Source organism: Rhamphochromis sp. 'chilingali' (genome assembly GCF_963969265.1).
Source record: "Rhamphochromis sp. 'chilingali' genome assembly, chromosome: 1".
NCBI classification, from domain to species: Eukaryota; Metazoa; Chordata; class Actinopteri; order Cichliformes; family Cichlidae; genus Rhamphochromis; species Rhamphochromis sp. 'chilingali'.
In genome coordinates this window covers 49,326,636-49,351,223 of record NC_137929.1, presented here as the reverse complement: position 1 = coordinate 49,351,223, position 24,588 = coordinate 49,326,636, and the positions used below count along the sequence as shown (strand labels likewise).

General features: G+C 40.9%; 2 protein-coding genes across 3 annotated transcripts; one reads left to right on the top strand and one right to left on the bottom strand.

The window, feature by feature from the left end:
• Positions 1-8,750: 8,750 nt before the first annotated feature.
• Positions 8,751-12,161, bottom strand: LOC308400938 (tripartite motif-containing protein 16-like). Its single transcript, XM_080889001.1, has 2 exons — positions 12,015-12,161; positions 8,751-11,304 (listed from the first exon to the last, which is right to left on the bottom strand). The coding sequence occupies exon 2, from the start codon at positions 11,006-11,008 to the stop codon at positions 9,335-9,337; it is 1,674 nt and encodes a 557-aa protein (XP_080745127.1). The 5' UTR covers positions 11,009-11,304; positions 12,015-12,161; the 3' UTR covers positions 8,751-9,334.
• A 2,823-nt stretch (positions 12,162-14,984) lies between these two features.
• On the top strand, positions 14,985-21,279 carry LOC308401229 (uncharacterized protein). 2 transcript variants are annotated; one of them, XM_080889365.1, is made up of 4 exons: positions 14,985-15,836; positions 16,848-17,030; positions 18,131-18,394; positions 19,749-21,279. In XM_080889365.1, the coding sequence occupies exons 2-4, from the start codon at positions 16,859-16,861 to the stop codon at positions 20,495-20,497; spliced, it is 1,185 nt and encodes a 394-aa protein (XP_080745491.1). In that variant the 5' UTR covers positions 14,985-15,836; positions 16,848-16,858; the 3' UTR covers positions 20,498-21,279. The 2 variants fall into 2 exon arrangements, with proteins under 2 accessions (XP_080745491.1, XP_080745490.1); XM_080889364.1 differs by having other exon boundaries at positions 16,842-17,030; positions 19,749-21,250.
• The last annotated feature ends 3,309 nt before the right edge of the window (positions 21,280-24,588 follow it).

Genomic DNA, 24,588 nt, shown 5'->3' with positions numbered 1-24,588 from the left:
GCCTCGAGGGTCGGTGTCCCTGCAGGTTTTAGATGTGTCCTTGATCCAACACAGCTGATTTAAATGGCTAAATTACCTCCTCAACATGTCTTGAAGTTCTCCAGAGGCCTGGTAATGAACTAATCATTTGATTCAGGTGTGTTGACCCAGGGTGAGATCTAAAACCTGCAGGACACTGTCCCTTGAGGCCTGGAGTTCGACAGCCCTAGAGTACCTCATAACAACAGGAAGCCAGACGTTTATTATAACCGAAACTCAAGACTCAGGCTGAGTAAAACATCATTCCAGTGATACACAGCATCCAAAGCAGCAGCTATACATCGCAAATACAGTTGAGGAAAGTTTCTTCATCGTTGCTCCAACTGTTGCGATTGGTCAGGCGCACAAAAATACAACAAATGTGATATTTTTACATACAAGGCAGAGGTTCCAGAGTGGGGGGCGTGTCCCCTGGGGGCGCAGAGCCATTGCAGGGGGACTGCGGCATGAATAAAAAAAAGAAAAAAAAAAAGAATGCTTGGACACTGCTAGCATAATGGACAGGTTTTCTGACAGGGCTCCCACACAAATGCAAGGCAGAGGCTGAAGCATCACCAAATATGTTTCCAAACCAACTTCTTTCCAAGCCAAAGACTAGAAAATATGATGAAGCATATCTTGCCTTTGGCTTCACCAGCACAAGTGCCGAGGTAGGTCTCTCGACAGAATTATTATTATGTTGTGTGATGAACTCTGTATTCCTCGTTATTTATTGCAGTTTACTTTTATTTGTTCAATTGTTTACCAAAGGTTTAAGGTGTGAAATGACTGCAATGGAATTTGAAAACAAAATATGGGTGTGCGTTGTTGGAGGATGTGTTTGTTTCAAAGTTTTCTGAGCTTTCTGAACTGTTTGTCCTCCTCAATAGTAAAGGGCTGGGAATCCTCCATCATTATATTGACCAAGACCTCATCCACATCATTCATCTCTGCTGATGATAAAACAAAAATACAATATTCATTTGGAGATGTCTGTAATTACTCATATTTAAAATATAAATTAAAGTTGTATAATACAAGCATACCATGTGATTTTTAAAGGTTTTAGCCAGGTTGGTCTCCTTGTTTTCCTGCAAGTCTCTCTAATACTGCAACAGAGCTGAGATTTTATTGTTCAACACAGCTAAGTATTTACAAGTATTTATTAGTATGTGCAGAACTTATTAGGATACATCAGCTCCTAATAAGTATGCTCAGACAGGTGAAAAATACACCTTTCTTGCAATTTCCATTAGATAAAAAGAAGTTTAAAAAACAAACAAACAATAAAGTCAAAAGTCCACAAAGTGTGACTTGTAAGTTGTAACTGCCCCCTATTTTAATGTCACGCCAAACGCGCTAACCCGTTCATAAATTTGTCACGTGGTATGGCCAGATTTTTTTTTTTAACTTTATTTATCACATTTTAGACATACAGTCAAGTAAAACAGGAATCACATAAAATATAACATTGTGGTAGTACAATGAGGAACAGAGAGAGTGACAAGGACAGTGAGACAAAAGTGAGTACAAAAAATAAAATAAATTAAGGGGAACATAAATAAACAAAAGTTTGCAAGAGCCAAAATCAAGTTAGCAGTTTCAATCGGTTGTAGATGTTAGCAGTCTTGAGAGCCTTAGTGTTTTTTCGTGGTATGGCCAGATCTCGAGACGTCGACGTCAGAAAAGACGTCATCAAAAAGCACATCAATAGCTTCTAGTCTGTATCCCAATTCAGGGTCTGCAGCCCGTGAGCCAGTCCTCACGGGCCGCGTACTTAAAGACCGCTAAGGCCGGAAGTGCGAGGCTTGTGAAATGGGATGGTCTAGCCTCCGTTGCCTAGCAACCATGATACTAACCACGAGACACGTTACATACAGCTTTGTTTGACAGAAATGAAGGAGAAAAATGTTTTGTTGGTCATTCATTTTGTCATGACATCACCTTGATTAGTTGAGTATCTGAGGCTGAGACCACGGGACTGTAGAACATGATTGTTGGGCTTCATTTCTGTGCTGAACAGTCATTTAAGATTAGTTAGCAAATAACAACTAGTTAATGTTGTTATGTTGTTCATGAGACTAAAGTCATCTCACTGTGGTAATGTAAATATAATATGGCCAATATTATAGTATTGTCAGAGATATATATATATATATATATATATATATATATATATATATATATATATATATATATATATATATATATATATATATATATATATATATTTATTAGGGGTGCAACGATACACAAAATTCACGGTTCGGTTCGGTTCGATACTTTGGTGTCACGGTTCGATATTTTTTCGATACAAAAAAATGTTCATGCCTTTTTAATTTGTCATTTATTAAAATTATAAATATATATTTTAACTCAAAAGTACAGTTTTTAAATTTAACCCTAACCCTTGTGCGTGTTTTTTATTTTGACAGCGAATGCGCACCTGCGGACCACTTATGTGCAGCCCTGGTTATTTAGCTCGTCATATTGCAGCCACAGAAATTCTTTTGTCCATGAAACCATAAAGCTGCACTTTCTTTTTGCCTTATAGTCTGATTTGTCATAACTTCTCCGTTTTGTGGTAAGCTTTTCTTTGGCTGTCACTTCTTCACCCTGACCTGTCTTATTTGGCTCAGCAGAACTAAAATATATACAGTGTTGGGAAGGTTACTTTTAAAATGTATTCCATTACAGAATACAGAATACATGCCCCAAAATGTATTCTGTAACCTATTCCGTTACGTTACTCAATGACAGTAACGTATTCTGAATACTTTGGATTACTTAATATATTGTGGCGAGTTCAGACAAGGAGGAGACGGAGGTATCGTTTGGTCTTGCTTCCCGTGAGCTAGCCAGGGAGCACAGCCGTTTATTACATTTGCAGAAGAACACACTGCCACTAGCTAACTGCTCAGCGCGGCAACCACAACACACATAGGGCGCCCTCTGACCCCGGAAGGACACACCGTCGCAGCGAGAGGGCGTCACCCGTCACCATGGCAACATACACAAAACATAACTGTACAAGCAGAACCCCGAACAGCCCTGACCCGCTACAATATTATCATGCTTTTTACAACAACGTGAATGTACTATTGCTGTGTGATTTATTACTATTACTGAAGGTCCGCGACTCCGAACTGTAGTAAAGGGACCTCTGACTAATGCTGGGCTCACACTGTGCGATTTTTGGCCCATTTTGGGCCGATTTTTGAGTCGTGCGATCGTTTTGGCGATCGGCCCGATTTTGGCCTTCATCGTGCGTCGTGCATCGTGTAGTATACGTGGGGTAACGAGAAGCGATTGACACCTCACGACCAGCTCCCGATCATCAATCGCTTGGTCGTGAGGGTGTCACCGCAGTTTGCCACACTGCGCACGCGCAAACACAAATGTCAGCGAAAAAGACGGCGTAGCACGGCAGTGCAGCGTGTGATCTGGACACAAGCGATGGAGGCACAACCTGTAGAACCATCCGAGCCCTTTCGATGTGGCCTCACAAAATTATCACGACCACAACAACCGTGAAAATAGTTGGATCGACACTGCTGCTCAATCACAGCTGCCTGACCAATGTTTTTCATTAGCAATCTAGCAAAGTTGATGGTGGTGGTGTGTCTGTGTGAGTGAAAGACGGAGAGGGAGAGCGAGCGACAGAATTTCTGTTATAACCTTCATTTTTATGGACGCACAGTGTGAGCACTCAGGTCGCATCAGAGCATCAGCAGTATAGTGTGAGACCCTGCATCGTGACCTATGAACTTCTAACCCCTGCGAGTCAATCGTACAGTTTGAGCAGGAGCTGAATCGCGCGACTGAAAAAAATCGCACAGTGTAAGCCCAGCATAATACGGCGGGGTCCCTGTCGGCTGGTAGCCGAAAAATAGCTCTACTTTGTTGTGTGGGTCAACTTTTCTTGCGACAGACAGAGAGAGGCGTTGAAAGGCTGCTCCAACGGAACTTGTTGTTTTCGGAGGAAAACACGAACACAGTGTACAGTCGAGTCTTAATACCTTACTTACAACTGGGCTCGTCAGGCACTCTTCTTGGCTGCAGTGGTTATTATTACATTTACATGCTTCCAGCTCCCGTTTTTGCTCGATGACTGCTCGTACCTTTCCACTCCCCTTTTTCTCCCTCCTAGCGCTCACAGACACATAACGTGTATGGCAGTCCATTCTCCCTGCAGCACGGACTACACTGAACATGATGCTACATTCTTTAGAGCTATGCTTGTAGCATTCTGCCTGTTAGCTTAGCACAACAACAACAATAACGAAAAGGCGCTCTCTCACCCAGGAAACACACAGTCGCAGAGAGAGAGAGAGCGCGTCGCCCTGTAACCATGGAAACCGTAACGCTGCCACCTGGAACAAAAGAACGTAGCTGTCAAACAAACCCAAACAGTCCTGACCCGCGACAATATGAAACAGGAAAGTACCGCAGTGTAATCCATTTATTTCAACAAAGTAACTGTATTCTGAATACCACCTTTTTAAACGGTAACTGTAACGGAATACAGTTACTCATATTTTGTATTTTAAATACGTAACGGCGGTACATGTATTCCGTTACTCCCCAACACTGAATATATATCTGTCTGTGAAGGTTCTCAGTCATCCAGGTCATCGTAGGCAAATATATATCCTGCTGCTTTTACACACGCACTCACATAAGCTCAGCGATTCTCTGCGCGATCAACCTCTCACATGTTTAAGCTGCGGGAGATTTCACTTGTCATGTTTGCATAGTAAGCTAACAATTAATAAGACGATGTCAGAGGAATTGGTGCACAAATTATCATCACTCACAGATCAGTGCTGTCGCTCTCTATACACAGTTCGCGCGATTGCAAAGTGAAAGCAAAAAAACAAGCGCAAATTCAAACGCGATTTCAATATGTCACATATTGACAGTGGCTCACCGATGCCAATGACATAATTACCCAGCTACATTTCTGAAAGAATGCAAAAGCATTGACATATATTTTTCCTTCCTACAATAGCCCGACGGGCAGGGCAGAGATAGATTTTGGTAGCCCGACTGAAAAAAATCGCTAGCCCCGGGACGTCGGGCTAGCGATTTTGCGAGCCCTGTATCTGATTGAGGAATCACTCATCTTTGGAAAAGAGAGTTTATTACAGAGAAATGTCTCTTTCCAAAATAAAAGCTATACTATCCGCTTCTTCTGGGCTATATTCTCAGCAGCATATTAAACAGCTGTCTAAATGACTCGGCTAAAGTTAGTAGCATGCTTGCTTGTTTTTTTTTCTGCTTCCACTTGTCTTTGCACTACGATGATGTCGGCGTAAATGTGCAGTCATATTCGTTATGTTCCCACTAGTGCTTTCAGGTTAATCTCGTTGAAATGACCTTAACGCCACAACACGGCAAATCTCCGTTAACGAGCTACCGCCGATCGCCCCCTGCATGGGGCTAGACGGCCAACACGTTAACGAGCTAACTGCGCTAACACACTAGTTCCCACCCATGTAATTGAGCATTGCATGGCACATCCAACATACTGTTTTACTTTAGTCCATGACTCGCTTACCTTCAGGGTCATACGCCACATGAAAACCAAAATAATTCCAAACGCCAGATCTGAATGAGGGTGGGGGAGGGTGGGGGAGGTGCCCTGCGCTCTTCCTTCTGACGATGCTGTCTGTGTTGAGCGCTCAGTGGATCTGCGCTCGACAGTGCAGCCTAGGCGGAGTAGTCGAACGCAGATTCACTGAGCGCTCAACACAGACAGCATCGTCAGAAGGAAAGTTGATAAAATAAATTACAAATGTTGTATTGTTCGATACATACAGTGGGGCAAAAAAGTATTTAGTCAGCCACCGATTGTGCAAGTTCCCCCACTTAAAATGATGACAGAGGTCAGTAATTTGCACCAGAGGTACACTTCAACTGTGAGAGACAGAATGTGAAAAAAAAAAATCCATGAATTCACATGGTAGGATTTGTAAAGAATTTATTCGTAAATTAAGGTGGAAAATAAGTATTTGGTCACCTCAAACAAGGAAAATCTCTGGCTCTCACAGACCTGTAACGTCTTCTGTAAGAAGCTTTTCTGTCCCCCACTCGTTACCTGTATGAATGGCACCTGTTTGAACTCATCATCTGTATAAAAGACACCTGTCCACAGCCTCAAACAGTCAGACTCCAAACTCCGCCATGGCCAAGACCAAAGAGCTTTCGAAGGACACCAGGAAAAGTATTGTAGACCTGCACCAGACTGGGAAGAGTGAATCTACAATAGGCAAGCAGCTTGGTGTGAAAAAATCAACTGTGGGAGCAATCATCAGAAAATGGAAGACATACAAGACCACTGATAATCTCCCTCAATCTGGGGCTCCACGCAAGATCTCATCCCGTGGGGTCAAAATGATCATGAGAACGGTGAGCAAAGATCCGAGAACCACACGGGGGGACCTGGTGAATGACCTGCAGAGAGCTGGGACCAAAGTAACAAAGGTCACCATCAGTAACACACTACAACGGCAAGGAATCAAATCCCGCAGTGCCAGACGTGTTCCGCTGCTGAAGCCAGTGCATGTCCAGGCCCGTCTGAAGTTTGCCAGAGAGCACATGGATGATACAGCAGAGGATTGGGAGAATGTCATGTGGTCAGATGAAACCAAAGTAGAACTTTTTGGTATAAACTCAACTCGTCGTGTTTGGAGGAAGAAGAATACTGAGTTGCATCCCAAGAACACCATACCTACTGTGAAGCATGGGGGTGGAAACATCATGCTATGGGGCTGTTTTTCTGCCAAGGGGACAGGACGACTGATCCGTGTTAAGGACAGAATGAATGGGGCCATGTATCGTGAGATTTTGAGCCAAAACCTCCTTCCATCAGTGAAGGAGGTTCACTGATGGAAGATGAAACGAGGCTGGGTCTTCCAACATGACAATGATCCAAAACACACCGCCCGGGCAACAAAGGAGTGGCTCCGTAAGAAGCATTTGAAAGTCCTGGAGTGGCCTAGCCAGTCTCCAGACCTCAACCCCATAGAAAATCTGTGGCGGGAGTTGAAAGTCCGTGTTGCTCGGCGACAACCCCAAAACATCACTGCTCTCGAGAAGATCTGCATGGAGGAATGGGCCAAAATACCAGCTACTGTGTGTGCAAACCTGGTAAAGACCTATAGTAAACGTTTGACCTCTGTTATTGCCAACAAAGGTTATGTTACAAAGTATTGAGTTGTATTTTTGTTATTGACCAAATACTTATTTTCCACCCTGATTTACGAATAAATTCTTTACAAATCCTACCATGTGAATTCATGGATTTTTTTCCACATTCTGTCTCTCACAGTTGAAGTGTACCTCTGGTGCAAATTACTGACCTCTGTCATCATTTTAAGTGGGGGAACTTGCACAATCGGTGGCTGACTAAATACTTTTTTGCCCCACTGTGTGTGTGTGTGTGTGTGTATATATATATATATATATATATATATATATATATATATATATATATATATATATATATATATATATATATATATATATATATATCTCCATCCATCCATCCATTCGCTTCCGCTTATCCTTTTCAGGGTCGCGGGGGGCGCTGGAGCCTATCCCAGCTGTCATAGGGCGAGAGGCAGGGTACACCCTGGACAGGTCGCCAGTCTGTCGCAGGGCCAACACACAGGGACAGACAACCATTCGCACTCACATTCACACCATGGCAATTTGGATTTTCCAATTAACCTATCCCCTCAAGCTGCATGTCTTTGGACGGTGGGAGGAAGCCGGAGTACCCGGAGAGAACCCACGCAAACACGGGGAGAACATGCAAACTCCACACAGAAAGACCCCCGGCCTGGTGTTGGAATTGAACTCAGGACCTTCTTGCTGTGCGGCAACAGTGCTAACCACCGTGCCACCATGCTGCCATATATATATATATATATACACACACACACACACACACACACACACACACACACACACACACACACACATATATACATACATACATATATATATATACACACATAACAAATGACCATACATACATACCAGTACATATAATGGTCAAGGATCAACATGAACCTGTCTTCTCTAGTTGACTTTAATCAACTCTGCAGTGGCTCCAAGTCCATAAAGAAAAAGTCCAGCATAGAGCAGCTGAGTCATTCTTTGTCTAGTTAATAAACTCAGGGCACTTGCTAATGTGGTGTTCAGGTGAGCAGCAATATGCACATGCTGCCTTAGCTGTTATGATGGGTTGTGCTGCCTGTACAGGATGGGATGCATTTGTCCCATGTAATATTGTTGTGAGTGGAGAGGTGTACTTACGAGCAGGTCGTGGCTGGTTAAAGGATGAGACAGGACTGTCCTTTCTTGGTTGACACTTGCACTCTATTTGCAACCAGGACGAGAACAAAGGTAAGTCATACATCATATCTCCTTGTTTCCTATAAATGTGCCGTTTGAAGCAAGTAGAATTTGACAACCCACTACAGCAACTACAGAATAAAACCACTAACCAGACTGATGACAGATTTCAAACATGCTGAATATGAAGAGTAGTATAATGTAAACTCACATGATTATCAGCCATAAGAACAAATTTAGATTTATATTGATGATATATAAGGTATATAAATGTTAGTACAGTGTTATGGTCTGTCTAGGCGTGGCAAGACCATAACATAAGAGTGATCCATCCCCATCTGATCCAAAGCAGCACATCACGCAATTAATACTTTTTGACAGTGATTTATTTACAATGAGTGAATTTAGAAACAAAGGAAGGGAGATTATTATAACTTCGAACCTAAGGACAAAATAACAAACAGAAGGGAGCCTATCTCAGGGATAAATCAAACTTACCTATTCAAAAGAATTAAACCAAACCACAACGACTTACCTCCCTAACTAACAAAAACAGGAGAAAACTGTAATCAAACAAAAAGGTGGTCCACCCGTACATGCTCCTGCATTAAACAAACATTACTATACAGTAAACACACAGTCTGCCAGTTGGGATGGGCCGAGGATGAATGACTGGCCGTCCAGGGGGGTGTCTTCTTATATGCTGCCTCCTGGTCATTAGCCAATCGGTACGAAAAGTCCCACTGGATGCACCAATCATGGAGAGGCACCTGCACACTCAGATTTGAATATTAAAATTACGACAACAGTCGTAACAAAAGTTTGAATCAGTCCAACATTATTTTCACACATCAATGGACCACTGAACTTCTCAGCTTCTAAAATGTAAAGCCTCATTTAGAAACTACACAAGTACATATAATGGTCAGGGATCAACATGAACCTGTCTTCTCTATTTGACTTTAATCAACTCTGCAGTGGCTCCAAGTCCATAAAGAAAAAGTCCAGCATAGAGCGGCTGAGTGAATGTGGTCTGGACTCTGTGGAGGAGAGTCATGGTTTCAGAGACGCTGTAGAAAGACAGAATACCTGCTCTGTGATCCAGGTACACTCCTACTCTGGTGGACGGAGGACCTGAGAGGTGAGTTTGGACATTGTTATGGCGAAATTTATTATTGTCTGTGTACCAATATAATGCCCAAGATTTGTCGTTGCGTCCAAAGAAACATTCATTCACTCTCCCTACTCTGCCGATGTTCTTGTATGTGACTGCTATACAAACTCCTCCCCATCCCCACTCCACCTCCCAGTAACAACGTCCAGTCAGACTCTCTCTACTCAGGACTTGATAACATCCTGTGAATCTGTCTGGATGATCAGAATAAGACTGTTGTTGTTCCATAAATATTACTTTTCTGTTCCCTTCAGATAATAATAGATGTGTGTGAGTTGTGTTTGGATCCAGTGTGATTTCACGTGAATATTTTAAGAATCCAGCTCTGGTCTTTGGCTCTGCTGGTGACAGTAAAACATCCTCTTCAGTGACTGTCAGTGAGATGTTTGTCCATTCCTCTCTCAGAATGTCCTGTAGTTTATCTCTGGTCTCTGACACAGCTGCTGTCACATCCTCAAAGTAGCTCAGAGGACGAATATTGATGCTGGATGAGTGTGTAGACTCACTGAGTGCTGACAGTGAGGGGTAGTTGTGTAGAAACTGGTTGTGATCCTCTGTGTGTGAGAGCTGCTCCAGCTCGCCGTCTTTCCTCTTCAGCTCAGCGATCTCCTGCTCCAGCTTGTCCTGAAGCTCTTTGACTCGACTCACTTCAGTTTCCTGCTGGGATCTGACCTTCTTCTTCATATTGGATCTTCTTTTCTGGATGAGACGGATCAGCTCAGTGAACATCTTCTCACTGTCCTCCACTGCTTTATCAGCAGAGCCATTGATGGCCTCCACCTCCTGTTGAAGCAGCTTCACATCTTTCTCTCGCTCCTGGATTCTCTGCTGGATGTTTAGTCGTCTCACCTCGAGCTCCTTCTGCTTCTCAGTCCTTTCTGCTGCAGCTGGGACTGTTTCATGGCCTTTATGTTCATCCATCGTGCAGAGATAACAGATACTCTGCTGATCAGTACGACAGAAAATCTTCATCACCTCATCATGACGAGAGCAGATGTTCTCCTGGAGCTTCTTGGAGGGGGCCACCAGCTTGTGTTTCTTTAACGGAGCTGCATCATAGTGAGGTTGGAGATGTTTCTCACAGTAAGAGGCCAGACAGACTAAACAGGACTTGATGGCTTTCAGCTTCCTCCCAGTGCAGACATCACAGGCCACATCTTCAGGTCCAGCATAGCAGTGATCAGCTGGAGCAGCTTGGAGTCCAGTCTTCTTCAGCTGCTCCACTAAAGCTGCTAACATGGTGTTTTTCTCCAGGACAGGCCTCGGTGTGAACGTCTTCCTGCACTGAGGGCAGCGGTGGATTCCCTTCCTGTCCTCTTCATCAAAGTGGGTTTTAATACAGTTCCTGCAGTAGCTGTGTCCACAGGGAATAGTCACCGGATTTATCAGTAGATCCAAACAGATGGAACAAGAGAAGGTTTCTCGGTCCAGCTGAACTCCTTTCTGTGCCATTTCTCCTCTCAGTGTCAGTGACTGTGTGAGTTTCTCTTCCTTATAACTGAAACTAGTCTGAGCTCTGATCTCAAAATGTGAATGGAGCCTGTCAGCTCTTACACATCACCACATGTTGACTGCATGTCAGAATGATAGAAGTGATACAGACGATGGTATCAGATCCACATTAACGTGATGGTATCAATACTTTAGTTTGTGTCTCTCCTTTAACTTAAGTCCGCTTCATCAAACAGCACCTCTCTTCTTCTTCAGATCTTAATGGCATTTGGCAAACACAGATCCATTTTCATCACCTGTGCAGACAAGGGTAAAGCAGTGAAAAGGAAAAAAGAAAATCTTTGAATCAATCAATTACACAATTGGCCTGACAAATTCCTTCCAATTCTAGCAAACTGTTGCATCCAGTAATATGCGTTTTACTGATTTGATTGTTTTCCTAACCAATGTTTCCAAGACAAGTGAGAATCAACAGACACCCCAACATAAAAATGCCAGTCCTTTACTCAGGACATGATATGTGCAATTTAGACATTTGTCATCTTTAAATCACGTCCTCACAGTGAAACTTTTGTCATTCTCTTTAATAAGAAAGAAACAAGTAATCTGAGCTGCTTTGATACTTACAGCATCTCCGTGGTGGGGGGAGGCCTAATCTCATAGCTAATTTATCCACATCTTACTTGGCTCATCAAACATAATAACAACAGACAAGCCGTCACATTTCTCGCTATAATATGCATTTTAAAACAGAACTTTTGTCCCCGTTTCTGTTTTCTTTTTTCTATTTCAGGTACTCCGGATAAAACCCCACAGACGCTCTTTTGTTGTCAGGCAGCAGACTGTGGAGTCCATTAACGCTTATTTGACTGAGTCGTGTGTCTTTATCTTGCTGAAACACATCTCTACAAACACTCATCAGAGAGCCGTTTCTCAGTATTTTAGCACTCTTCATCTCCCTACAGGCGTATTTATCGCTGTTGTTGCTAAATCTGGTTCCACTCACCGAGCCGAAGAGTTTTTCTTCTTGGGCCATTTTTTTTATACTTTACATCCCTCTTCGTGTCTCGTTGTCACGGTTACACTGCCCATTTTCTCCACATTACAGATTTCATTTTGCTCTTATTGTGGTTTTCGCCTCGTTTAACTTCGTCGTCGTTTCTTGGCGGTTAGCAAACAACGACGTGGCGCATTACCGCCACCAAGTGGCTTGGAGTGTGGACTAGCGTTAGCTCATAGCAAACAATCAAATAAATAATAGTTTATTGTTGTTGTTGTTGATGATGATGATGATGATGATAATAATAATGCTAGAATAAAACACATAACACAACGTTGACAAAAGAAGAGCAATAAACACAAAAGCACAAGATAAAATGAACAAACAGTGGGTTCACAGTGAATATGCAGATTTGAACAGATGGGTTTTGAGTCTTGATTTAAACTGGGGGAGCAAACCAATGTTTCTTATATCTGGGGGCAGAGAGTTCCACAGCCTGGGAGCAGAGCAACTAAAAGCTCTGCTTCCCGTGGTGGTGAGGCCATAAGAAGACACAGAAAGCTGGATAGAAAAAGAAGATCGAAGTGAACGGGCAGAAGAGGTAGTGCTTAACAGGTCAGAGAGGTAAGGAGGAGCAAGGTTATGAAGGGCCTTGACGGTGAGCAGAAGAAGTTTGTATATTATCCGGAAGGACCCAGTGAAGTTTAGTGAATTTTGAACCAGTTGAAGCTTATGGGGGGATTTTGGAGGAAGACCCTGGAAGAGAAAATTACAGTAGTCAATGCGGGAGGTAATTAGACTAGGACAAGAATGGATGTAGACTGGGTGGAAAGAGAAGGACGTAATCTGTTGATATTGCGTAGATGGAAATAGGCAGAATGAGATTATTGATGTGAGATTTAAAGGAAAGTGAACTGTCTAGGATGACACCAAGGCTCTTAACCTGAGGAGAAAGGAAAACTGTGGAGTTATCAATAAGCAGATAGAAATGATTTGCATTCAAAAGGTTGAATTTAGTGCCAATAAGGAGGATTTCAGTTTTATCCTCATTTAGCTTAAGAAAATTAGAGCTGAACCAGGATTTTAATTCAGGCATTCTGTAAAAGAAGAAAGTGGGAGGGAGGATGGATGGATGTCAGAGATGCTGAGAGAGGAAAGTCTGCTTAGAAGGACAGAGTGAGAGATGAGATCACTGAGGAAGACAGGTTCAGGGGGGCGGTATACAGTAGCTAAGATGGTGCGAATAGGTCCAGTCAGACCAAATTCAGACCAAACACATGGGTCAGCCACACGAGTAAAAATAGGACCGTAATTTCCTAGCATGTACAAAAGAAAATGACTGTAGTCATTGTCAAAGAGATTGTTAAAAGTTTGAAAATAGTTGCCGTCTAATTTTTAAATGGCGATAGATTGCCAACTGAATGACACTTTACTGACCATCTATTTGAATTCTTGTTATATTCTTATACAGCAACATATATGTGATTTTTTATGTGTTAGCAAAGTTAATTGATAGATAATACAAGTATTTGCTAAAATGACCCCAACTGTAGGCAGATTTTAGACTGACAGCAGATATTATCGACAGCTTAATAATCTAATTTTCCAGCAAAAACAAAAAAACAACTCAAGTGAGGGAACTTTACCTTAGTGCACAAAACAGATACTGACAACATTTAGATTTAAGGACATAATTTGCAGCTGGAAATAAATGTGATAAATAGCAATATGCTCATATTGCAAAATGTTAAAAACTAATAGCAATAATATAGCATTGTGAGTGAAATATTGTGATGAAATTCGTTATTATGGCTGATAATGTGAGTTTAATTTATACTGGTATTTATATTCTTTAAATGTCTCAGCAGCAATCAAAATAATTATTATTATTATTTTAAAGAAATCTGAATCTGAACATATTTCAAAGCTTCAAAGTGAGTTCTTCATACATGATACGTGACAAACATTGACACACATTTCACTTACCATTAAGCCGCTGTGCTTAAATAACATGGATCTCACAAAGGCCAGCACTGTTAAAATAGAGCATGGAAAGGGCCAGTGTGCATCTAATGTGTTACATTTTTGCAGTCAAAGTATTTTACTGAATATATTTTAATGTATTGATTCTAATTATTTCAACTTTATTTCATTTCCACTATATTTGTCTTGTATACATTGTAATTTGCACTCTCTAGTGGTGGAAAGATAAAGCTCCATGGAGCATTGAAGCTTTTATCTATTTGCTTCGTTCATGGACTGAAGCTTTACGATGCTTTATTTGCTCTTTTGTGCCATCAAGTGGACAATAAATGTAAAACAGGCAGAGTGATTATAACGACACTCTGTGAGGTATCGTAATGAATAAATGAATGAATTATGTTTGTGATGCCAATATATAAATTGTGAACATATTAACTCTGTGTGTGTCTACATGGTACAATGGAGGGTTCAAAAGGGAAACTGAAACCAAAATGGCGGGAAGGTTTTGCACTTGTGCTACTAGGGACATAATGTAACACCTAAAATAAGAGCAGTATTTTAATCATTTCAAGCAACAAAAGTTTATACAAGTTGGAATTTACGTTTTTCTGTCCTTTCTAATACTCTAGATGTTTCCAGTGTTTGGTTGACCCAGCTATGTTTGAACCTCCACTGTTGTGTCCGCAGGTCTGCGGTATTCAAATGATGGGACAGTTTTCTACAATTACATTATTAGAATACATCAATTTACCTTGAGTCACAAGGGTGACAAGTCTGTGTGTGTGTGTGTGTGTGTGTGTGTGTGTGTGTGTGTGTGTGTGTGTGAGAGAGAGAGAGAGAGAGAGAGAGAGAGAGAGAGAGAGAGAGGTATCAGGAAGTGAAATAAGAACAGAAGTCGATGGCGGGAGAAAGAGCGGTGGTGAAAAATTTTCAACAAGAGGCGAAAACACACACACACACACACACACACACAAAAACAGAGGAGGGGGGAGGGTCCACGAGAGGTTTGACCGGTGTTGTGCCAAAAAGTGATTGTCTGCCAAAAACTGATTTCCAGTGTTTCTGTGTATTTTTTATGTGTAATATCTTTACGTATGTTCGTAAATAGACTTCGGTGAACAGGGGATACAAAGGGGTTACATAAAGAATTAAAACATTATCTGTTTTTTAAGTATCTTTACAACTTGTACTTACATTATAACCAATCCGGTCCTTTATCCCCACTTAAAATATTTTTACAGAACTATTGTAATATTTGCTGCCATTTCTGCTGTCCTGTTGGGCAACTTACTCTTACAAAATACACTTTTAATGTTAATGAGATTTTTTTTACTGCATAAATAAAGGTTATATAAAAGTCGCTGCCAAAAACTGATTGCGGCTTGTATCTTGCTACACGAATGTTGTTTGTGGCTCAAGATGACTTTATGTCATCCATAAGGGATGCATTTGACATATGTTTAACATATTATAGCCCAACAAGTTACTTATAGCACTTTAAATATGAGCAATCGCTTTTTGGCAAATACCGGAAATCAGTTTTTGGCAGACAATCACTTTTTGGCACAACACCGGCAGGTCTGCGAAGGGACCGGAAACAGCAGAGCGACGTGACGTTTCAGGAAGTGAAATAAGAACAGAAGTCGATGGCGGGAGAGAAGAGCGGGGGTGAAAAAAAGGTCAAACAAGAGGGGAAAATACAAAAAAAAAAACAAAACAGTGAAAGTAAATCTGTAATGTGGATGAAACGGACAGTGAGCGCAATGTAACCGTGACAACGAGACACGAGGACGGATTTAAGTCGAGGTTAAAAAACTGTCTCCAGAAGAAAAAGTCTTCGGCTCGGTGAGTGGAACCAGTTTCAGCTACAACGGCGATAAATAAGCATGCAGGGAGGTTAAGAGTGATATAATACTGAGGAACGGCTCTCTGATGAGTGTTTGTAGGGATGTGGTTCAGCAAGGTAAAGACACACGACTGAGTCTAGTAAATGGAAAGGAGGTGCAGTTTGGGCAAAGTGTTCAAGCAGTAGGTAGAATGACAATGTGGTGGAAAAAGTGACAAGATGGTGATAAAGTGGCTGAAGTGATAACGAGCTCAGCATAGACAGGAAAACATGACAAACATCATGTGGAATCAGCTCATTGTTATTGTTATTAATATTTTTACTTCAGCTGGGGTAATTGATGGATGAAGGAAATAAGTTCCACTGAATTACAACAAGTAGATATAGGAAAATAAGATATGTGTTACTATATAAGCTATGGGACAGATTTATGAAGCAGGACAGATTATTGTGACGCAGCAGTTGCAGTGAGATTTAGAAACATTGTACTGTAATTTATTTAGAAGCGTGAAGCCAGTTCACTTGAGTAAAGAACAGCTCAAAAACCAACCGATCTGATGAGGGAAACAGTGATGGCCTACTAGCTAAATCAAGATGTGACCCTGTGAACGACTTCCCTAAACCTGCAGTCCAGCAGTTCATCTAAACAAAAGGCACCTAGACTAAAACAGATGTACTTGTGTTTGCTATACCATAAAACAATAAAAGAAGGTACGAGCTCTTCTTGTGACTCCAGGATCTGAGTGTGAATGCCAGAACACTCTGGAAGACACACAGTCTTTGCAAACTACTAAGGATCACACATCCTATCACTACACAATCAATTATACACCTCTAAGCATATATGGTTTTATTTTTCTAAGCATAAATGACAATCAACAATATAAACCTGACAGACTTGAATGGCCCGTATTTGTGAGAAACACAAACTAAAGTATTGATCCCTTCACGTTAGTGTGGGTCTTATACCAATATGTCTGTATCATTTGTATCGATCCGCCCAGCCCCAGCCTCAGCAGCAATGAGTTCAGCTCAGTATCTGAGAGAGTTCATCAAGGAGAGACTAACTGCTGTTTGTGAAGAAATCTTCTCAGAGGTTCAAAAAACCATCGTCCAGTATGAGGAGGAGATCAACCGTCAGCACAGACTGCTGGATATCAGCCGGACACCCGACAGAAACTCACACATCATAGGTATGGACATGTTTTTAACTCTGTGCTGTTCAAGCTCAGATTCTTCAGTGTGACTGACTTTACTAGAAGATGTTAAACTGGGTATTTATCAGTGCTGTGGGTCAGTGTCCAGTGATGGTAAATGGCCTGCATTTGTATAGCGCTTTTCTAGTCCATAGGACCCCAAAGCGCTTTACACTACATTCAGTCATTCACCCATTCACACACTGGCGATAGCCACATTGTAGCCACAGCTGCCCTGGGGCGCACTGACAGAGGCGAGGCTGCCGGACACAGGCGCACACCGGGCCCTCTGACCGCCACCAGTAGGCAAACATGGGGTTAGTATCTTGCCCAAGGATATTTGCAGCATGCAGCCAGGAGGCAGCCTGGGATCGAACCACCGACCTTCTGATTAGTGGCTGACCTGCTCTGCCACCTGAGCTACAGCCACCCTGACGGACTATGTTGGACTGGTGCAGGTCCATGGTCACTGCTAGATTAGGTGTTGTGCTGTTTGGAATAACACTACCCTCAGCCGTGGTGAGAATATCCAGAATAAATCTAAACTAGTTTATATCATTGCACAAAACCAGATTTCAATAAATGATTAAATATGTTGACCGAAGTTTTCTGCAGTTAAATTTAAATATAGTTAACGAAAGCTCCTTTTTTGATTGACATATTTTGATTCATTTATTTAAAGTGTTTGTCGAACAGATTCCACTGTTGAGTTCATCGAGTGTCAGTTTTCCTCTCCAAGCACTGAGACTGTGCAGTAAAGATAAAGGTAGATCTCAGATATACAATACACATTTAACTTTAAAAGTTGTTACCAGACTTCTCTGAAGTGGATGACCTGTTAGGAGGCAGTAAGAGAGGAGGAAAGACCACAGAGGAGGTTCATGGCTGTGGTGAAGGAGGACATGCAGAGAGTTAGTGTGAAAGCGGAGCGTGCTAGAGATGGTGTGGTGCAGGCAGATGATCTCCTGTGGAGGCCACTAAAGGGGGCAACCTTTTAGGATGGCTGCCAAACGCACAAAGTGCTTTTTAAAAATAGTGTTTTCTGTTACTGTTCATCACATTAATGACCTTTTTATTGTGTTTCTTTTCTCCTCAAGACCTCCCACAACAACATGACTGTGAGGAAGAGGAGGGTCTGGATGAGCAGCAGGTCTGTAACCAGGAGAGGAACTCCAGTCTGGACCAGGAGGACCCAGAGCCTCCACAGATTAAAGAGGAACAGGAGGAGCTCTGCAGCAGTCAGGAGGGAGAGCAGCTTGGACTGAAGCAGGAGGCTGAAGGCATTATTGTCTGGACTGATGAAGAGCGACTCACACTGCTGGAGACCATCTGGAAACCAGAGTTAAAGTTGGATAGAATAGGTATGTAAAATTATTATTGCTTTTATATTATTAAAATGAATATGACTCATGTAGGATCCTAATCACAGGTTACAGGTTTTTTTTTCCTTTTTAGAAGCACAGAAAGAATTAAAAGTCCAATCAGCATGAATGCATCTCTTTTCTCTTAACATGTAACATTAAACCTCCACTTGGTATAAGTCAAAGAAACTGACTTGAGTCTGGAACCTAACTAAGCTGTTAGCTTAATGAAGTTTTATTGCCTTAAAGGGTTGTTGGTTGTTTTCTAAATACAGTATTTCCTCGATTATCAGGAGGGTTGTGTTCTGGGACCCACCACATTAGGTACGAATCAATGAAATGGAAACCATATCTTTTCTAAAATTATTTTTTAGATGTTTTAAGCCATAATAACCCTCCCTACGCTTTTTCAAACCCTTTGTATAATCTTAAAACATCTGTATGTGTGTACAGTACCGTATCTTATATGTTGGAGCTATTTGTTCTTTATTTTTTTCATTTTAAAATTTGTTTAAAGTTTGTTGTTAGTTGACTTATATTTTGGGGTTTATTCACAAGTTTTATTTGTAGGTTAATATTTGTTTTAATGTTTGGTGTGGTTTTGGTGTTTACCTTGTTAAGTCAGTCAGTAAGAGCTGTAGGGCCATTTGTTTGTATAAATATAGAGACTGGTATTGGACCAGCATGCACTGGCCTAAGTTTTTTTTTTTGTTTTTTTTTTTGTTTTGTTTTTACCAGAGCAGGCGAAGCAGCAGCAGGAAGTAATAAAAAATGAATCTTGCTATTGCTTGCCAAACTGGACGAATAAGCCATAAAAACGCAACTTTCAAGTATGGATAGTGGACTGCTTTTGCCTGCGTACAAAATATTATCTCAGTGCAGTAGTAGCTTGTGGATTTGTAATTGTGGGATGCTTGGTTTGTCAAACAAAAGGAATTGCCACTACACTATATTTTAAAATAATTTGCACATATTTTATACTGTAGACAATAGCCCAGCAACCAGACCCTGAACTTCAACAGATAACAAACTGATGAGCAGTCAGGCCGAAGCCTCCATTTCTACCTGTTCATGTTTATAAAGTAAAATCACTATGACGACCACTTTAAAGTCTCTTTCTGTTGGTTTTCATTTTTAATTTGTGTTTTCGGCTTTGTGTTCATACCTTAATACTAAGAGAAAGATCATATGTGTGTCCTTATTAGGATAGGGATTTGTGTTGGTGTGTGGCAAATTAGTAGAAAATGGATTTCAGGTCATTTTCACAGAGAAATGTGAAAGTAATGAGAATATTCAGAGTTTACAAAATATTTTCGCCCGTTTTTCTATCATTTTTCTCTATTTGTCTCTTCAGACCCCACACAGCAGCAGGTCTGTGACCAGGAGGACCCAGAGCCTCTACACATTAAAGAGGAACAGGAGGAGCTCTGCAGCAGTCAGGAGGGAGAGCAGCTTGGACTGAAGCAGGAGACTGAACAAAAACTAAGCAGTGAGCAGCTCCTTTCTCACAGCTCTCCTGAAGCAGAGAGCCAAGAAGATAAAACAGGTCACGATCAGAGAGTAGACGACACTCCTGCATCAGACAGTCAGAGTAAAACTGAAACAAAGACAAATGTTCTAACATGTGACAATTGTGGAAAAATGTTCAACTCTGAGTCCGATCTGACTACACATCGGAGAGTTCACACACGTAAAAAATCATGTTGTTGTTGTTGGACCTGTAGGACAAACTTCTGTCAGTTCTTGAAACTTCACACAGGTAAGAAATCACATCCTTGTAGCACCTGTGGGAAGGAATTAGTTTCAAAGTCAGCACTAGAAGCTCACATAAGAACTCACACAGGTGAGAAGCCGTTTTCTTGCAGCACCTGTGGGAAAAGTTTCTGTCGGAAATCAGCACTGAAAACACATACAAGAACTCACACAGGTGAGAAGCCGTATTCTTGTAGTACCTGTAATAAAACATTCGGTCAGAACTGGACACTGCAAGCTCACGTAAGAACTCACACAGGTGAGAAGCCGTATTCTTGTAGTACCTGTGGAAAGAAATTCAATCGGAGCACACACTTAAAGAGACACATAAGAAAAATTCATAATGCTTGAAATATTCATGCTTCCAAAGTGTGAGACAGCTTTGAGTCGTAGCAGTGTGTGGGTGGTAGAGCTCACTAACCAGAAGTCAAATCGCTGCACTGATTTAAATAAATGTAGAAACTGATGTTTTGACTCTTACAATCTTTTCACATTTGTGACCTTAATCTGGTCAGTCCTTGAGTATGGGTGCATAGTTTTATGTTTTATGATAAGTGTGGTTTGGATGATCCTGTGGCTGGACTCCAGAGTTGGATCAGTTTGGCAGCGACTGTAGTTGTAATGGCTCTGCTAACGTATCCAGAATTGAAGACGTGTTCCAGTTTTTTGTTCGATACTGAAATAAATATGTGTGTTGAGGAAAAAGTCTGGGTGTTTTCTTTTGTTAAAAAAAAGAGAGAGAGAAAACAGTCTTAGAGGAACTATTTGTACACAGAATGTGCTCGTTTTTATTGAAAATGTAACCACTAGGTGGCAGTGTTTCATGAGACAGAGTTAGTGTAGCTGCCCCTGCGCTTATTTGAGCTAGTTGCTAGAAGTTGCTAAATGTCATTGACTTTCTGTGGTTTCTGGTTGTTAGTGATTAGCAAAATTACTTCATGAAACCAGCTCCACGGGGACACCTGCTGGCCAATTTTGTTATCGCTACATGTTGTAGATGCTGTTCTGTGAAACAATGATTCAGATAAGCCCAGCACAATTTTAAACAAAGTTCCTTACTACACCAGGCGATCAGTAATTACGATCAACAGAACACAGGGTTCCAACTGTTTTTGGATTCAGTTGGCTTTGGTTTTTGATCACAACCCACAAAGTTTGGTTGACATTTATAATTTCTAGTTCTACAACATCATCACAAGCATCAGTTCTACACACTCTCAGCCAAAGGTAAACGCTGGCATAGCATTAGGTTCTAGTTTAAATTAATTAAAAAACATATATTGAAATGGAAAAAAAGACAAAATATGCTCTCCTCCTATATAAAAAAAGTAACGTTTGTTATATTTTCATGGGCTTATTCTGACCAATCATAATAGTCCATTTCACATACATTTTAAAATAATTCTCTGTTGACAAGCGTCTGTCATCATCTATATGACAGAAATCACAGAATACGATTATTTATTTAATTACACTTCTAGTGATTCTAATGTTTAAGAAACTACATTTGTCTGCGCAATCTACAGCAAAGTAAGAGAGACAGTTTTCTTTTGCACATGCTCGTGTAATATGTCATTTTACAGAGTAATGCAAAAGTAATCAGTGTTGGGAAGGTTACTTTTAAAATGTATTTGACTACAGATTACTGAATACATGCCCCAAAATGTATTCCGTTACGTTACTCTGAGTAACGTAATGGAATACATTGGATTACTTAATGTATTATCATGCTTTTTACAACTACATGAATGTACTCTTGCTGTGTGATTTTTTTTTTTTTTTTTACTATTACTGAAGGTTACTCGTTATACCAATACCAACTAGATTTTTAAATCCTAATATAAAATGAGTAACAGTAGGGTGGACATTAGGTAAGCCTGCACTTTTTGCAGTGATCTCGTATAGAAAACTATTCCGTGCGTATATAAACAGGTCCGCAGCTCCGAACCGTAGTAAAGGGACCTCTGGCTAATAGGTCGACTTCCGTGTCAGGCCGAAAACTATCTTTACTTGTTTGGGTCAACTTTGCCCAGCGAGACAGAGAGAGGCGTTGAAAGGCTGCTCCAAAAGAACTTATTGTTTCGAGAGAAAAAAACACGAGCGCAGCGTACAGTCGAGTCTTAATAGCTTACTTACAACTGGGCTTGTCAGGATCTCTTCTTGGCTGCAGTGGTTATTATGATATTTACATGCTTCCATCTCCCGTTTCTGCTCGGTGACAACTCCTTTTTCTCCCTCCCTCGCTCACAGACACATAACGGGTATGGCAGTCCATTCTCCCTCAGCATGGACTACACTACCCATGAGGCCACATTCTTTAGAGCATTGCCTGTAACACTCTGCCTATTGCCTTCAATTAAAAATCAAAATTAAATATTTTTTGAATAATAATTTGTAAAAATATTTCATCAGGTCATTATGAGGGCCACAAGTAGAGGTGACATGAGCCACGAGATTGAGACACAGGCATACAGCCTCTTAATACATGTTTTGTTTGGTTTCCACCACCATGGAATTACCAAAAATAGAGAGGGTAGAGACTAACATATGAAACAGGAAAAGACCCTGTGTAATCCATTTATTTCAACAAAGTAACTGTATTCTGAATACCACCCTTTTAAACGGTAACTGTAACGGAATACAGTTACTCATATTCTGTATTTTAAATACGTAACGCTGGTACATGTATTCCATTACTCCCCAACACTGAAAGTAATGTAATGAGAAGTGTAACAAATTACTTTCTCCTGGGAGTAGTTAAGTAATGTACTGCTTTACTTGTAAGAAAAATGTTCTGTGTAATATTTAAATTACATTATTTTTCTGAGTAATGACCCCAACACTGATCACAAGAATGAAGGGAAATGCGTCCAACATGCATAAACATTTGACCTGACAGCATGTAATTAATCGGCACAATGTATTTGATTTGATTTGCTGCTTGGTGATAGTGGTGACTCTCAAAGCAGAGCCAAGGAGATTTGATAAGAGAATCAAGAAGTGATGCTGAGAATGGAATCGGAATCTCAAAATTCTTATCAATCCCTAATCACATCCCTAAGAAGTCGTTCGGACCTCTGTGCCAGACAGCAGGAAGGTCGAAAGTTTTTCAATGTCTAATGTCTTTGTGTTTCCCTGATGAGCATCACTAATAAATAATACAGATTTTTGCACACAACTTTTATTCCTTGAATTATTTTTCTATTGGCAGCAAAGAATTTTATTGTTCTACTAGCACACAGGAGACATGCCCTGTACTTGCTGACCTCATATCAACTCTTAACTTGGACTATGTTGGAATTCTGCCTTTATATCTCAAACCTTTAAACAGCACCGAGTCTGCACCAGAGAGCATAAGAACTCAAAGTGTCTGGAGCAGCTTAGCCTCATTTATTAGAGGCAATCAAGTCTTATTTTTAGATCCAGTTTAAAGTTTGCGCTTTCCCACTCTGAGCGCTCAAAGTGCTTTTTACAACTTGCCCCATTCACCCACTCAAGCAAGCTCTTTTTTTCTATGCTGTTCCTATGTAAGTACTTTCTAACATTCACACACAACTTTCACAAACACACGCACTGATATTGTTTCATGCTTAAATTTCAGATGTACTGCCACACAATTTGCCTCACTGTTAGAAAAACTAAATGACAAACTGAGACTGAGCAGAGGCAGAAAGTTTGACCTTGTCTTGCCAGAGGTGTAAATGGGGAAGTCTGTTGTGCCTTTATACACTGCCTCCTAGTGACACAACCTGAGGAGTTGTTTAAACATAGCAAAACAAACAGGGGTGAATGTACATGCAACAGGTGTGTGCCATGATTAGTTGTTTCATCATAAATGGAATGGCGCAAACATGCAGACTGGTTGGGGATTGAACCACCATCCTTGTGATTAACAGATGACCTGCTCTACCTCTTGCAAAGCCAGCTGTGTCTCCCCTGATAGATTTTCTCATATAAAATTTGTAAGTATAGCTGTGTATTTGCAAATGATGGTCCTTGTTGCACATTAAGCGTGTTTCATGACTGCTTTCAATGCAGTGAAAGCAGAGGCAGTGGCAGCTTGTCAAGTGTGCTAATCTCCCTCAACATATGATGCATTTTTCCGCCGTTGTTGTCATTCTGACTATAAAATGCAATTTTAAAGATTCTATTAAATGAAGATACCATTATCTTTAATGTGAACAAAAAGATTTTATATGAAATAAAACTGAGCAAAATCTTTTCATCTTTCTTCATTCCAGGATGTCACTCACTTTATTTTGTGTTAGCAGGAACTTCATGTTCAGCTCAGTGTGATTGACTTCAAATGTGAGAAATCGTTACACAACTGAACCAGCAGTAAACATTAAAGTGAGCAGAGAGACTGAAAAACAAAGAAACTCTTCTTCATCATGGTTGTAGAAAACTGTCACACAGAGCTGAGCCGAGGAGGACACCTGGTG